Source organism: Psammomys obesus, unplaced genomic scaffold (genome assembly GCF_907164565.1).
Source record: "Psammomys obesus unplaced genomic scaffold, mPsaObe1.curated_primary_1811, whole genome shotgun sequence".
Lineage (NCBI taxonomy): Eukaryota > Metazoa > Chordata > Mammalia > Rodentia > Muridae > Psammomys > Psammomys obesus.
This window is the reverse complement of record NW_026592403.1, coordinates 158,388-175,864: the sequence shown is the minus strand read 5'-3', so window position 1 is coordinate 175,864 and position 17,477 is coordinate 158,388. Positions and strand designations below refer to the sequence as shown.

The 17,477-nt window shown below is 42.7% G+C and overlaps 1 protein-coding gene across 1 annotated transcript in view; it reads left to right on the top strand.

Annotated features, from left to right (window-relative positions):
* Positions 1-17,477, top strand: part of Adarb2 (adenosine deaminase RNA specific B2 (inactive)) — a 564,895-nt gene that overhangs the window by 523,553 nt on the left and 23,865 nt on the right. The window contains exon 7 of the mRNA XM_055613205.1: positions 2,686-2,854. Within this exon, the coding sequence (XP_055469180.1) occupies positions 2,686-2,854 (169 nt within the window). The remainder of the gene's footprint in view (positions 1-2,685; positions 2,855-17,477) is intronic.

Genomic DNA, 17,477 nt, shown 5'->3' with positions numbered 1-17,477 from the left:
TGTCTGCCACAGAAATTTAATATGGAAAGGACCCCATCTGAACTGTGAACAAGTTAAGGATTAAACGCAAGTTGTCTCAAGTATTTTTGAGACATATAGGAAATGTAAGATATATAGATATATATAGAAAATATATATCAATATATATTTATATATTGAAAATATATATCAATATATATCTTATATATTGATATATAAGATATATATCTTCCATTACTGAACAAAAAGTGAGTTTTGTAATGATGTTTTACACATACATAACATTGTATTTGCTCATATCCACTTTCATCCTCCCTTCCAATTCTGCTTGTCTCCTTCTTCCCTCCAAATAACAATCCCCATTCGACTTTCTATCATATACATACATAAATACATATATTTATGACATGTCTAAATCACTACTGGGTTACTTATAATACCTAGTACAATATAGATATGTTTTTTTTCAGCTAGATAGTGATGGTTTATTAGAACACCTTTTCCAAGCTAATTGATCAGGGCAGCAGTAAGGACTCAGGAACCTAACTGTGACATCGACCTGCTTTCAGGGTAGTCTTTTATTGACCAACCCAAATAAAAGGCATGGGGAGTGCAGTAATACATTTTGGCTGCCTCTTCAAAGCAATATCACATTTTTGGCTGACTAGACAAAGCATTATCAGCAAACCTTAAGCTGATTGATTCTAAGTGAGGTAAGTGATGGTCCTCCAAAGTGCAACCCAAATGCAACCAGGTGCAGCCAGGTCTGTGGATACCACAAGTGCAACCAGGTATCAAGAGTGCAGGCAAGCGTAGAGATAACAAAGTATGAGTTAGAACACTATTGAATCATAGTAAAATGTAAGGTCAGCTGGACCCTGTGGCAGGGTCTGTTGGTATATAGTAACTTAGCTCTTTGGCAGGGTTTGTTACTGTCAACTATGAATAACTATTTCTAGGGAAAAAAAAAGGTTAGAAGTTTAAATAAAAGTTGTTTTTTTTACTTATTTTTGCTAGTTTTTTTTTTATTAATTACACTTTATTCACTTTGTATCCCCCCCATAAGCTCTTTCCTCCTCCCCTCCTGGTCCCACCCTCCCTCCCCCTTCTTCACGCATGCCCCTCCCCAAGTCCACTGATAGGGGAGGTCCTCCTCTCCTTCCTTCTGATCTTAGTCTATCATATCTCATCAGGAGTGGCTGCATTGTCATCTTCTGTGGCCTGGTAAGGCTGCTCTCCCCTCAGGGGGAGGTGATCAAAGAGCAGGCCAACCAGTTCATGTCAGAGGCAGTCCCTGTTCCTATTACAATGGAACCCACTTGGACACTGAAATGCCATGGGCTACATCTGTGCAGGGGTTCTAGGTTATCTCCATGCTTGGTACTTGGTTAGAGTATGAGTCTCTGGAAAGACCTCTGTGTTCAAATTTTCTTGTTTTGTTGCTCTCCTTGTGGGGTTCCCGTCCTCTCCAGCTCTTACTATTTCCCACTTCTTACATAAGATTCCATGCACTCTGCCCAACTGTTGGCCTTAAGTCTCAGCGTCTGCTTTGATAGTCTGCAGGGCAGAGGCTTTCAGAGGCCCCCTGTGACAGGTTCCTAGATCAGAAGTAGATATGGTTTTAAAAATGACCATTGTGCTATGTTGCTTAGTGAATAATAAGAAAAGGAAGAGATGCAATTTATGAACCAAAAGCTAGGCATGGCTCTACAGTTGTTAATGGCTAGGGGGAAAGTGAAAAGACACTTCTGAACTAAACTTCCTTAACCATAAGCAATTACCTCTTCTATGTGATTACACTTAGTTTGTAAAAGTTTCTTTAGAATTTATGTACATGGGGGATATGGGTTTATGCCTTTCTTTCTCACAGTTATCTCTGTGGGTTGTATCTACATATCCCCTGAGCTGGGAAGGATGCTTCCCTTTTTGTTCTTTCTGGAAAAGTTTATGTAAAACTGGTATTGTTATATCCTTAAATTTTGGTAAAGTTTATTTTGAACAAAACTGAAAAGAGCGCTACAACATCCTTCGGTATTTGCGAGGATTGTTCAGGACTCCCCACAGATACTACAGATGCTCCAGTCCTTTAGAGAACTGCTGTGGTGGGCACATATAACCTACGTTCATCCTCCCAGAAGCTCCAAATCACTGCTAGCTTACTTGTAACACCTTATGCAATGTAGATATGATTTTTAAAAAAAGTGGCTGCCGTGCTATATCACTTAGAGAATAATAACAAGAAAAAGAAGAGATAACAGTTTTTGAGCCAAACGTTTTTGGGCCACAGTTGGTTGAATCGACAGCTACAGAACCTGTGGATATGATCGTCTGACGGGGTTTCACAACTTATAAAAATTAGACATTTAAATTTTGATGTCCAGAAATCGAGTATTAGACTCGTTTGTGACAAATCACCCAGTGACAGCTTTGTGACTCAAAAGGAGGAGCTCCACAGTCTCTCAGACATTTGCTGTCGGCCCTTCACAGGACACCTGGCCAACCCCCCAGGCTAAACCTGCAGCCCAGATCTTACCCATGCCGCTGCTCAAAAGAGTAAATTCCACCCTGACTTCACTTCTAAGACCTGCCTCCTGGGCCCAGACTGTTTACCTTTCTCTGCTGTGCTTCCTTCTGCTGCCTCCACAACCCATGCTGTCTCTGGACCAGTGTTCCTGCCATCTTTCACGGTCACTTCTTCTCTCCTAGTGAACAGCAGCAAACACATCGTCAGGAAGTTCCGAGGGCACCTGCGCACCAAGATTGAGTCTGGGGAAGGGACAGTCCCTGTCCGGGGCCCCGGTGCAGTCCAGACGTGGGATGGCATCCTGCTGGGGGAACAGCTAGTCACCATGTCCTGCACAGACAAGATTGCCAGGTAAGAGCCCAGTAAGCTGTTTCTAAGGTCAGCTACAGACTCCAACGCGGACAGCAAAATGGCAGGTCCAAACTACGTCTTAGTGCTCAGTGGGGCCAGAGAAACTCAGTGCTTGTTACCAGGGATTCGGGTGCCTAAGACCCTGGTATACGTGTTCAAATGTTGTCTAAGGTCACACGTATGGGGACGTGCGGAGACCAGAAGTCAATGCTCACCACCTTCCGCAGTCATTTCCCACCTTATCTTTTGGGGTGAAGTCTTTTCCTGAACCTGGAGATCACCAGTTGGGCTAGACTGGCTGACCAGTGAGCTCAGGAATTTGCCTGTCTCTGACTCCCCAGCGCTGAGGTTACAAGAACACACCACCACACTGGGCTTTTTATGTGGGTTCTGAGGCATCCAACCCGGGCCTTTATGTTTGAGCAGCAAGAAATTTACCAATTAAGCCATTGCGCCAGCGCCTGCATATTCATAGTTTTGATTCCGTGTACCTGACACAAAAGAACCTGCAAACACACATACCGAGCCATTTCTAGTTGCCACAGCAAGCATTCAATATGAGAATCTTGGTCTTTTTTAATTTTATTTTTTTATATAGTTTATTCACTTTACATCCCGATTGTAGTCCCCTCCCTCATCTCCTTCTGGTCCCACCCTCCCTCTCTCACGGCCCCTTCCCTAGTCCTCAGAAAGGGGGAGCCCTCCTCCCCTACCATCTGACCCCAGCCTATCCAGTCTCTTTAGGACTGCTTGCATCCTCTCCTCTGTGGCCTGGCAATGATCCCCCCAACCAGGTGTAAGTGAGAATCTTGGTCTTGAAAGGCACAAATGGAGATGGGCTGGAGAAGGTAGAATAGAAATAAAGGTCAAGGACACAAGGAAAGTCGAGCATATCATCTGAAACAGGAAGTGTCTTACACCCAAAGTCCTCAGCTTCCTGCCACCAGTATAGGATCTAGAGAATATAAGACAAGCTGTCCCCCACAATCCCAAGAGCTCCTTCAGTAAATCAAAGCCCCCAAAAAGCACAGGTTGTGTTGTCAGTATCTGCACAAGTATCTTTGGGCTCAACAAAGATACTTGAACCAACGGAGTCCATTTGAAATTCTATGCCCTGAAGAGACATCAGCTCTACGAGATGACTTTCATTCTACTGAAGAGAACACAAAGTCAGGGGCGAGGAGGGTTCAGTGTTGCCTGCACTTCAAGGTGGGGACATCAGACATGAAACAATGTAGGGAAATGCAGGGTGTCACCCCAACCCCCAGAAGTCAACATCCCGGGTCTGAGGTGGGAAGAAGAAGCCTCATAAACTTCCTCCTCTACACCACTGTGAGGGTTCTGGGGCTACAAGGCAGGGAACTCATGAGCTTCTATCATCAGTGGTTCCAAATTCTCATGGGAAATTACCAAGTAGCTATAGAAAAAAAAAAAGAGTATCATTTAGGCCCCACTTTTGATTGCCCCTGGCTTGGCAGAACAAGGACAAGGCAAAAATGACCATAAATCAAAGCCCTTATTTCTGTATCACAGGGAACAGCTTATACAGTCTCCACACAGCTCATCTTTAAAAAGAAAATGTATTCCTCTTTGCAATATTTTCATCTATTCTTGGAGTGAAAGGCGGAAAAAGCAGCAACTTTTACTTTAACAAAAATTCTCTTGATACCCTCAGACAACACTAGTTTTCTAAGTTAATTCTATGGCTCCCCAGAAAAATGAAGTAAATTAATGCTACAGAAATGAAATCTTGTCTCTGGGATCTTAAACATCGATAGACACTAAATTAAATGGGGGCTACAAAACCCACCTTATATTGGTTGCTGGCAAGTCCATCGATAGTAAAGCTCAAAAGACAGGGCTTTATCTTTTTAATAAAATCCCCTTTAAAAAAAAGCAGTGTGTGCTGTATCACCTCCAGAGATGGTCAAATGATATCCTGGATAGAGAAAGATTCTAGACTCTTGTTGATGCTATTGTTGTTGTGGTGGTGGTGGTGGTGGTGATGGTGTTTTTTGGCTGGTTGGTTGGCTGGTTGGTTTAATCTGGTTTTTAGCTTTTTCTGAGACATGGTCTCATTGTATAATCCTAGCTGTCCTGAAACTCACTGTGTAGACACTAGGCTGTTCTCAAATCAAAGGCTCACCTTTGTTAGCATCATATCCAGTTTTCTCTTGGTGTTTTTTAAACAGACCCTCACTATGTAGCACAAGCTGAACCAGAACTTACGATAAAGCCCAAAATGGCATTGAACTTGCAGTGAGCCTCCTATCTCAGCCTCTTAGGTGCACCTGACACCATGGCTTCTAGACTTTATTTTTTTTTTATTTATTTTACACCCTAACCACAGTTTACCCTCCCTTCTCTCCTCCCAGGACCTTCCCCCACACCTCTCCCCTCCAATCTACTCCTCCTCCATTTCTCTTCAGAAAAGGGCTGACCTCAGTGGATATCAACCGGCCATGGCATAACAAGTTGCAGTAAGACTAGGCACGTGCTCTTCTACTAAAGCTATGCAAAGCAACCCAGTAAGGGGAAAGGGTCCCAAAGGCAGGCAACAGAGTCAGAGACAGCTCCTGCTCTCACTGTTAGGAGTCTCAGAAGAAGATAGAGCTACACAACTGTAACACATATAAAGAGGTCCTAGGTGAGTCCCAGGCAGGCTCCCTGGTTCATGGTTCAGTCTCTGTGAGCCCCTAAGAGCTGAGGTTAGTTGATTGTGTGGGTTTACTGGTGGTGTCCTTGCCCCCTCTGGCTTCTGCAGTCCTTCCCTTCTTCCACAGGATTCCCCTAGCCCCACCTAACGTTTGATTGTGGGTCTCTGCATCTGTTTCCATCATTTGCTGGGTGAAGCCTCTCTGATGATGCCAATCCATAATTACAGCAGCACATCATCAGGAATCATTTAATTAACTTTTTGTCCATTTGTGTTTGGTTCTATCATGAGTCTGTGAGCTACTCAGCCTCTGGCTCCTGGCCTTCCAGGTCGTGTCAGAAGTGGGCTCCCTCTCATGGCATGGGTCAGTCATCAGTTGTCCACTGCCACAATTTCTGTGCCACCTTTACCGCAGCAAATCTTGTAGTCAGGACAAAGTGTATGTCGAGGGTTTTATGGGTTGGTTGATGTCCCAGTTCCTCCACTGGACGTCTTGCCTAGTTACAGGAAACAGCTAGCTCAGGCTCCATATCCCCGATTGCTAGGAGTCTTATTCCTGGGAGTTTCCATTGCCCCTGGTTTCTAGATGGTCCCAGAGATGCCCCTAATTCAAATAGTCTTCCAGTATTCTCTCCCTTCATCCTCTCCACACCTGATTCCTCTTGTTCCTATCCCCACGGCCAACCCCACCCCCATTCAGTCCTCTCTCCCCATCCACCCTCAATGTTTATTTTGTTTCCCCTTCTCAATGAGAGTCACATGTTTCCCCCATTTTTAAAATAAAGCAAATGCTCAAGGAAACAGCAATGTCTCTGTTCCAGCTGGCTATCGAAGGACCATTCCCCAGTTCACCCAGAAATCAATCCCCTGGAGCCATGTGGATTCGCAGCATCAGTTCCTGCCACTTAGCTCCTTGCCAGTGTGGTGATGGTAGGTGGAGAGAGGACAGAACAGTGGGGTGGAATGGAGGACAGGGCTTAGAGATGCCCTCATACCGTTGTTCTACCCCCTCATGCTGACCTCCCAGTTTCCTTCTTCTGAGCTTCATTCCTCTTCTGCCTCCCTTACTTTCTCTTGTTCTGCCAGTCTCTTCTCTCCTCTTCCTGTCTTTCTTGTTGTCTCTGTCTCTTTCCATCAATCTCTGTATCTTTTTATCTAATCCCCTCTGTGTCTCTCTTATCCTTCCCTTCTCTCCCCATTTGTTCCTCTGTCTGTATTTCTCAGTCACTCCCCATGTCTCTCTGTTTGTCTGCCTCTCTCTTTTTGTCTCACTATCTTACCTTCTCTTTCTTTCTCTTGCCCTTCATTCCTCTGTCCTTTTCTCCGTCATTTTCTTCCCTTCATCTCATTATTGCTCAACCAGAGAGTTTCTGAGGCTCACAGTAGCTGCTTAGCTCACCCCCTTTTAGCACCTACTGTACCATAATTCCCTGCCCCGCAGGGAATGCTGGGAACATTGCAGCCTTACCCTCACATCACATACCCTGTCTCCTGCCCTGAAATGGCAGGGGTGCAATACTACTGCTGTTTTTGTGCGTCTGAACTTGACCTTCATAGGATCATTGATGCCACTTGATTTGCATGGTGTCTGTCACAGTGAGATGCACATGACAGCTCTTGATAAACAGTGCTTATTGGTAATGATGATGAGGACAGGGGAATGATGACCATCTCAGTGACAGAAATAATACACCCACTCTGTCTGGGTCAGCATATAGAAACACTTCCTTTGGCGTGGAAGTCCTTGTACCTCCTCCACAGCCAGACCCTAAGCATAAGATACGAATGCGGGTGCTCATACACAAGCTATTTTGGAACAGAGGCACATGTTGCCACTCTGGAGCAGGAACATATGTTATGCTAATGGTTCAAGACCATAAGCATCTGCGATGTGCATTCTTTGTACAAAGGCTTCACAAAGAGACCGTCTGAAAATGTATGTGTTCATCTGTTTTCTAGCCTGTACAAAAACAAAATTTCAACCTAGGGCTTAAATAATGTTCAAAACATAGAGCCTCCACACATAAGTACAGAGGAAACACTCACACTGGGTGGATTAGTGACACTCACTGTTCTGGAGAATGAGTCTGTGAATACACAAAGGCACAGGGGCCATAGTCTGTAAAATGCTGTGAGGACACACTTGGCTGTACATATAGCCTGCAACATATGATATACTCCAGTATTATACCACGTTGGAACCAGCTAGACCCTCAGGAGCTGCTTATGAAGTTTTCAAGCAGTTTTGAAAGCCGGATGTTAAATACAGTCATTATTAAAAAATGAGAATACCCAAACTTGCAGCTAAATTATACTAAAAGTAATAGACACCCCAAATTTGCCATCTCTGGAGTATCTGACCAATGTGTGTGCTGTGGGAAACTATTTACCCTGCTGTGTCCAAAGGACCACTGAAGACACCTTTAACAACGTCATAAACAGCTGCCCAAACCAGTGTGTCTCCTGCTGAGTTTGCGCTTGGTGATCTCAGACTAGCAGCTCAGAATCAGTCAAGACATAGCATTTACACCATGGGAACTGGCATAAGCTACAAGAGCAAGCTCTATGCTGTTTCTGGGGGCAAGGGGGAGCTAACTGCTACCAGTATATTAAGACCAGCAAGTGCAGGAAAACAGATTCTAGAACTAACACTTGAGCCTGGCTGTGCATCTGTTGTCTGTTTTTAAGCATCTTCAGTCTTCCTTAGAATTTATCCCTCCCCCCAAACTCTAAGCGCCTGTGAACAGGGATCCCACTCCCTGTCTCTTTTTTGTGTATGTGTGAGGGAGACAGAGAGAGAGGGGTGATTGTGATTGAGTGGAGAAGTGACTGAGGAAGACATCTGATGCCACCTTCTGACTACTTCTGTTGCTTTCAGTAAATACTGCCTAACCATGTGAAAGATGGCATTCCCAGTTTGCCGCAAGATGGAGTCACTCTGGCCAAGGTTCAGAGGGTTAGTTTGCTATGTGACTACACTAGCTTTAGGAATCAACTCATCGGTTTGACGTACGACTACTGAGATTCATATCAAGAAGACATTTTAAACACCACAGGGAGATTCATGAGGAAGAGAGGAGACCAGGTTCTGACTCAGCAACTGCATCATGTTTAGTGACAATGACTCTCCCATGGTATGAACGGGTGTGCGTGGGGTCAGTGGTTGGTGAATAGTTACATGCTAAATAGTTGCTGAGGGCTCTTTCTTCTTTAGAACATCCAACTTACGAAACATTAATATGTGCAATGCAATTGATTATGGAGTAGAAACTAGTCTTTTGTTCTATGAATGATGGAAGCATGGATGTGTGTGATGTATAATCTTTTGTGTGTGGGTATGTGTGTGTGTGTACATTCAGTGCTGTGTGCGTATATGGGTGTGTGAATGTGAAGAGCAGAGGCCAAGGTCCAATATATTCTTCAGTCACTCTATGCCTTAGGGTTCAACACATGCCTCATGCTGACCCTGTAGCTCAGCTCACCTGGGTAGACAGTGAGTTTAAGTATCTGCCTGTCTCTGCTTCCATGGCACTAGAATTATAGACACTCACCCTGAAACCAATGTTTCATGTGAGTACTGGGGATCTGAACTCAGGCCCCAGTGCTTGCATCACAAGCATTTTTACCAACTGAGCTACCTCTCCAGAACCTGGAAACTAGTGTTTTTAAACATTGTAATCTTCCCACCAAAGCCAAGAAGTTATTTGTGCTGCCCATAAATTTTAGAGAAGTGCTTACTATCAAATGAACTTACTGGTTTTCTTTTCAAGAAACTAAGTCTTATCTCTTGGGTGCTTGGAGCCCAGACCTGCATATTTAGAACTATCTTAATAAATGCAGCTCTGTTTGAGCACTATAAAAAAAAAATAAGTCAAGATGACTTTTTCTCACCCATTATTTCTCATTTTAAAATGAAAACAAATAGATAAAAATAATGTTTTTAATTAAGGTGGAGGAAGCACATCAACTGGACAAATCTGTGGTTCTCTTTGCAAGTTCCCTGAGATATTAAAAAAAAAATGAACTGGAGCCTGATGTATCCAGGGATCCAAACAATTAGCACAGCTGTATCATGTCCCATATGCAGATCAGAAATATTACATGGACTTCCCTGTTTGTGATCAATGGCACCTATAGGACGGTATTGCTAACAACAGGCATTCTTCTGAGTACAAAATTTTATGAGTAAAAATTGATTTTATTTTACAGTGCCAGTGGTAAGATCAATTTACAGGAAAATAAGAAAATGGTTCAGAAAGCTTGGAATTTCTGCAGTGCTTTGTTGTGAACCGTAAAATAATGCTGCTCAGAAAACCTTTAGTTACTTCTCAGCTAATCTCTGAAAGTACTCTTCCTTCTGTTTAGAAGTTGGGATTTCACTAGAACTCCGTCCTTTCTAGTAGTCCTCCTGCCTTGTCTTCTAGAGAAATGAGGATACAAGGCATATGTATATGCCTTGACACTTTCTTGATTGGGTCATCCTCTTCCACCTGGGGGATTTTAAAAGTTGTTATTATTGTTGTTGTTGTTGTTATTGCAATGCTGGGGATGGAACCCGAAGTCTGAGTAGCACGCAAGTCCTTTATCACTGAGCTATAATACTAGCCCTTGATTCCGTGGGATTGGGTTTCCCTATGTAGCTCAGGCTGGTCTTGATCTTGAGATCCCCTTAGCCCAGCCTTCCAAGTGCTGGAATTACAGTAGGACACGTAGGCCAGAGATTTAGTTCAGTTTTCTATGAAAGCCTGTCACTCATAAGGGGGTTATTTCTACCTTCTTAGGATGTATGAGTTAACCTTTACGTTTAAGACATTGTTTAGTTCCAGGGTTTTAACTAAAAATTATTTTATTTTTATTTCTTGTTTGATGTGTGTGTTTATGTGTATGTTTCTATGTGGGTGAATGTGTGTGTGCAGATGCTTGCATGTACATACATATGAAGAAAAGCGCAGTGGGTGGAGGGTAATAGGTACGAGTCCCCCTTCTAACATCTGAACTGACTTTTTTACAATAAAGAAATCCATTCATTGCATGCTTCCTAGAGGAGCGTTAAGGTCTCATAAAAACAAAACAAAACAACCAAACAACCAAACCACAAAAAAAAAAAAAGGGTCATCAAGGGGATTGGATGATGTTCCAATGAAGTTCTCATTCCCTGATAAGGAATTAGAACCATCAGGGATAGTCCACAGTTAGAGATACCACTGTCTACCTTGGGCACTAAGTGTCCTTGTACAGACTGAAGGAAGTTCTCCTCCTCTGCCATCTGTCCATAGCTTATCAAGTTTCATCAGGACTGCCTGGATCCTCTTCCTCTGTGGCCTAGGAAGGCCACATCACCATGGCCCAGTGGGGGTCCTGACGAGACTGATGCAGCAACTAAGGACGATGCATGGGGAGGACCTAGACCCTCTTCACAGATGAGGGGATTGGCAGCTCCATCTCATATGGGTTCCCAAGTAGGGGGAACAGGGGCTGCCTTTGTCATGAATTCAGTTGCCTGCTCTTTGATCACCTGTAATCTTTTTTTAACTTACATTTTTCCTACAGCTAAGAGTTATTAGTGTGTGGAAACTGGTTTTCAAACTGTTGCTCAAAACTACAACCATATTTTTTTTAAATAACACACAGTGTATTACCACTAGTAGTCATGCTATCAGCTGCTTCTGTCTGTGTTGGTGGGTGCCCGTAGTGTTTCTGGGTCATTGCTAAGATGAGGAGTGCTTCCCAAAAGCCTTTGTATGAACACTTTGTTCTAAATCTCAGACTTCGTATGTAGGATCTGTGGTGGAAGGTAAACCATGATTTCTCAAAAAAAAAAAAAAAGCACAAAGAACAAGACAGAATCACCTGGGATGTAGACAGCTAGATAGACACCTCTAGTGATATGTGTCATTTCAAAACCTGTGACTCCAATGTCATATGGCAGAATTGAATTGGGAAGACTAACAGAGACATGAGCCCTACCTTCGGTGGCTTCTAGATGCAATCACGTGTGTCCTCGTAAAAGAGAGGCCAAGAAAGTATGGGGCACATGGGAGCACACATGGCGGAGGGCAGAGCTTAGAATGATGCAGACACAAACCGAAGGCACCAACAATTGCCACCAGCAGGTGGAATGGTGGGGACGACTTGATTTCAGATCCCTCATCTCCAGAATCATGGATATGTTTCTGATGTTTGGGGCCACGCTGAAGCAGTTGTTTACCATGGGTGTCTTAGGAAAGCCATAGAACATCATGAGAAAAGTCGCATGTTTAGCTTAACTCTGGAAAAATCATGAGGCCAGATAAAAATCACAGTAAAGTACGCTCCTAAAATTCCCAGCCTCTTACAGCATCCTTCAAGACTGAGTGGATCTACAGAAAATTTGTTCTTTCACCTCCTCAGTAAAAACTGACCTTCAGAACCACAAAATCAAAGTTAAGTAGCACATTACCAACCAAGCAACCTGCCGTGGATAGTGGAACAGGTGATAGCAGGCGCAACCATCATGGCCACATCCCTGGATACATGGTCTGTTTTCATGCTCTGAGCAGCCACTCTCATGGGCAGAAGCCATGAGAATGAAGCCCATTGAAGAATGGGCAAACCAGAGCAGAAGTTGAACAGCATAGACAAATCTAAATCTTCTGGAACTAATCTCCCTTTAGCCATGGCTTCTAATTTTAAGTACCTGGACCTGACTATTGATCACAATGTCTCTTCAAATAAAGGAGTAACACTTTCTCCATTAAAAAAAAAAAAAAGGTTTTTGAAAAAAAAAAATGATAGCCCCTTTCTTGAGAAGCAGACTGGAGGTTGACAGTCAGACTTGGATTCTGATTATGGATGGGATACTTGCCTTCCAAGCAAAGACCTGTTTTCCACATTCTCTGGAAGCAGCTCTCTCTCTCTGCACCTAGGCCCCTAAGGGAAAGTTCTGACTTCCTTTCTTCTTAACTTATCGGCAAACTTCTCTTCTGTAGCACACTATCAGCTCCATAGATTTCAAAAGGATGGTGTGCCGGTTTCTCATCTCATGTTTTGGTTTGTTGTTGTTTCTAACAGGGAGGGGCATTACTGGAGATTCAACCTAGGGTTCCATGCATACAAAACAAGTACTCTATCAGAGTCACACTCCCAGCTCTCCCATGTTCTTTTTTTTTTTTTTTAAGGCTTTCTTTATGTAGCCTAGGATGGCCTGAAACTTCCTGCGTAGCCCAGATGGCCTTAAACTCATGAGCTTCCTGCATCAACTGTCCGAAACGTTGAAACTGACAGTCAGGCACCACCCTCCTCACCTCAGAAGCCTTTGTGCCACTCTTTCACATACAGCTAATAGCGACTTTTACAACAGCTTTTAACACAGTTTTGCACAGTCCCTCATGATGAAAGCAGAGTGAACAAGTGGATGAAATGTATCAAATCCAGAAGCAATAGCAACAAATCAGAGACAATGTGGCACCTGCCAATCCTGTCACTACTCCAGCCAGCCACTGAGGTGGTCAGAATGGCCAGATTGGTACCCCCAGTAACACAGCGGCTGCCCATCTTCCCCACTCTGCTCAGAGGTGAGGAAACAGTGGAGGGCTGAGAATCTGTTTCTACAAAATAAAAGTAGCTTTCTAGATCAGTGGGTAAGAACGCCATGGATATGAAAAGGAAACAAGAGAGTGGGCAAGCATAATCTACACAGTTCTAGTGGTCTGAACGAATGTGGGAGAAGGTACATGGAGAAAGCTGAGAGGGTAGGTGAGGTGCTCAGTAGCAGCCTTTGCCAGGGACACAGTGGTAGGCGCCACAGCAGTAAGGCAAGCACTGTAACTATCCTCTCTTTTCTTTTTGTGAATATGTTGGGATTTGTTAAATCAGTTCTATAGTAAGTGGTAGGTAGCTTCATTACTTCCAGTCTTCTTTGGTCTTCTTCAGTTTGCTTTACATTTATGGCAATTCTGTAAAGACTATCCTGGTATACATACCCATGTACTTTATTAAAGAGCAGAACGAGAGCCTAGAAGTCCTGTTAGTGATTCAAAGGGTTATCACTCTTCTCTACCTTAAAAAAAAAAAAAAAAAGCGGAAAGCACTTAATCAACTTCAAATGGATTGGCCAAGTGACTCTGGTTTCATATTTCTGTCTTCTTAAAGGTGGAAGGAAAATGGTGTGACACTGGGGAAATATGTGGAAGAAACAAGTATTAACTTCCCCCTGCCCCCAGATGGATGCAAAATTGATTTTCTGTAGTCTTTCAGTGGACTGGGAATCAGACAGTACTAGTGTGGCCATATTCCAAGGGAGACAGGTCAAACGTTAGCAGCAGTGGAATCACCTGGAAGACATGTTAAAACACAACTGCTAGACTCCACACCAAGGGTCCTGATTTAGCAGGCCTGGGCCCTGAGAGTCTGTGCTTCAATCACATGTCCAGCCCTGTATCACTTAGGTACCACACATACAGTATCATTGGAGAAGACTATTGCTCAAAGCAGCAAGAAGTAGTTCAGAATGGTTCAAATGACCACAGTCTAGACTTGTATTTCATCTGACATTTTTACTCCCAAATCTTTATTTTTTAAATTCTTTATTAATTACACTTTATTCATTTTGTATCCCCCCTGTGGTTCCCTCCCTCCTCCTGTCTCAATCCCTCCCTTCCTCCACCCTCTGCATGCATGCCCCTCCACAAGTCCACTGATAGGGGAGGTCTTCTTTTCCTTCAGTAAGATCTGGAAAGGACAGGAACTACACAAGGAAAGCAACAGAATCAAAAAAATCTGAGCACAGGGGTCTTTCCTGAGACTGATACTCCAACCAAGGACTATGCCTGGAGATAACCTAAGACCCCTGCACAGATGTAGCCCATGGCAGTTCAATATCCAAGTGGGTTCCATTGTAATAGGAACAGGGACTGTCTCTGACACAAACTGATTGGCCTGCTCTTTAATTACCTCCCCCTGAGGAGGAAGCAGCCTTACCAGGCCACAGAAGAAGATAATGCAACCACTCCTGATGAGACCTAATTGACTAGGATCAAATCTTTATTAACTACTTGGATGTTAAAGTTTTGATATGGAATGACTTTAGAATAATGTGGACAAAAATAAACAAAACAAACAAAATAAGTTTACCTAGACTCTCTCTAACCAATCAGATAAGGGTATGTTTGGGGACTGTGCTGGTTTGTTTATGACAACTTAAAGGTGGTCCTGAGTGCTGTAAGAAAAGTAAATGAGCCAACCATAAGGAGCATGCCAAAAGGCAGCTTTCCTGCACATCCTCTGCTTCAGTTCCTGTCTTCAGTTCCTGCCTGGAGTTCCTGCCTTGACTTCCCTCAGTGATACAATGTAACTTGGAGTTGCATAATGAAACAACCACTTTCGCTGTCAAGTTGCTTTTGGGTCATGGTTTTTATCCCAAGAACAGAAAGTAAACTAGGACAAGAACCAAGTCACAGCATGTCCTTAAAGCTTTTAGTTGGTCCAGTATATGGGCTAAGTTGAAGACTGTGGTTCTACCACAGCCCCTGATTATCACCTGCAGATCGTGACCACTTGGTTCATTCAGCGTGACCTTCACTGGCTTCAGACAGAACATGGGAAACTTTTGCAACTGGTGTGGTGCTTTGTTCAGAAAACAGGCTCACAGAAAAAAGAAGTGTGTGTCTATGGAACTACCTCAGGCTGCACATTTACAATTCTAAAGAGTTGTGTCTTTCCAGGACCACATAAAGATGGTATAAATAACAGGAAGAAAGAGAAAATATCCAAAATATACATCACCAATGGATGTTCTCCGTCTAAACTTCAAGGCGCACACCTGTGGGGAGGGCCCCAAGCATGAATCCATCATTTTCTCCCTAACTTGGAGGTCACAGTTCAGATTCAGCAAGGAGATGACATCCCTTGGCTAAAGAAAGGGAACTTTTTTAAAATCTCTCCTCCACTCATCTGTGGTATTTCCGTGATTGACAAACAGACAAAAATATATTTATTTAAGGATTATCTATATTGAAAACTAGGCATGGGATTTCTGTCTCTGTCAACATTACAGGCATAGCAGCTATTTGAACAAAAGGAGAGGTATTTTTCCATTCAATCCTGAATGCTGAGGGTTCTCCAGTTCATATTCAGACAGACATTTGGTTTTATTGATTGTGTTAGCTGAATTCGTTTAAACTCCTATAGTCAGGCAAAGAGGAAGCTGGTTTTTCTTTTTATTGTAAAGGTTATTAGGAGGAGCCAGATATAGAAGTTATTTGTCTTTCGACAGCCCAGTGGAATCAGAACCACTCAAATGTGTTCCACAAGTTTTGTTCAAAGCCAATGCTTTGATGGTCTCAAAAATTACTACATCCTTTATAGGGAATCCTCACTTTATTGTCTGAGGCTTAGCTTATTTGAAGAAGTTGCCTTGTTTTGAATGGAGATTTATATATTATTCTGCTTTTAATTGATAGGAAAGTCCTAAATCTTATCAACACCCTGAGGCTTGTAAACTGCCCTCATGCCATCTGTAATCCAGAGCCCTTTGCTTTACACGGTTCCCTCTTGGCAGTTTCTGAGCATCCTTTGTTACAAACCTTTGTGCGGCATACTTTTCACCATCTCCAAATCTGAAAAGAATGTGTCTAAAACACTACATAGTAGCAATTCTGTTAAATTCCTCCTCAGTATGTATGTATGTATGTATGTATGTATGTATGTATGTATGTATGTATTGGGGAGAGCTTTTTTTTTTTTTTTATTGAGCACAGTCTTGCTCAGGCTGGCCTCCAATTCACAGCTCTCCTGCCTCCGTCGCTTGAGTACTGGGACTGCAAGAACCATTCTTGGCATTCTACCAAGAATGTAAATATTATTTAAATACATTTTTAAATACTTTTTTATTTAGTTGGGGGAACATCACATGCCATACTGCCTATGTGTAGGTCAGAGAACAACTTTCCTTCTAACGTCTGGGTTCCAGGGATAAAAGTCAGGTCCTAAGGCTTGGCAATGGGCACCTTAATCCACGGTCCTTCTTGTTACACCTCCTCTTAGCTTCTCGTGTTTTATCCTGTTTTTTTTTTTTTTTTGTCTGTTTTGATTTTAGTTTTCTCGGTTGTTTTTGTGCTTTATGTTTTAGAGAGAACATGGTGTTGGATGGATATGGACAGGAGCTAGGAGAAGCTGAGAGAGGGAAAAAATGATTAAGAAAATATATTGTATTTAAAAACCATTAAAATAAATAAATAATAAAATGTTTTTTTAAAAAAAGAAATACACACACACACATGAGACTGAAGCAAATCCCTCAAGTACAACTCAAAACTACCAACACCGTACCTCCCAGGAAGAGATCAGATATCACAGGACTCCTCTCCTGAGTTTTGTAGACATTCTGAAGCTTATCAGTGAAAAGTGGGGGCGTTAGAGGAAACAGGATAGGTGTGTCTTATTTTAGTGAAAGTTCAGCATGAAGCAGGAACATCACAACCGAAAGACATCAGGAACAAGGACGTGTGCTTCTTACAGACATGCCCTTTTCTCTCATCCCATCCTGATATTTACACTCGGATAAGGTGCATGTATCCAAAGACAGCCTTCTCTTTGCTGAGAGGACTAGACTGACTTCTAGAAAATGACCACAATATTTTTAAATGAAGTTATGCAAATCTGATAGTCTAAAGTAAATGTTTCATAAAACCAATGACTGTTTAAATCGTAGGACTAAATTGTTTGTATATAAATATTACCTTTTATATTCCATTTGAGTTTTATGTAGATGAACACATTACTTTAATGACCTGCATTTGCAGAGGGAGACTTGGAGACTGGCTCCCTGAAATCCTTGCCAGCCAGATGGCTGCCTTTTCTTGCATGAGATTAAAAGATGTTTCTCATTCACCATGATGCTTCTGAGGCAGATTAATATCGCCAGCTAAATTGCTTGTGTTTTCGGAATAAAATTTAAAGAGAACTTTTTAAAGCCATTGGTGTCACTGG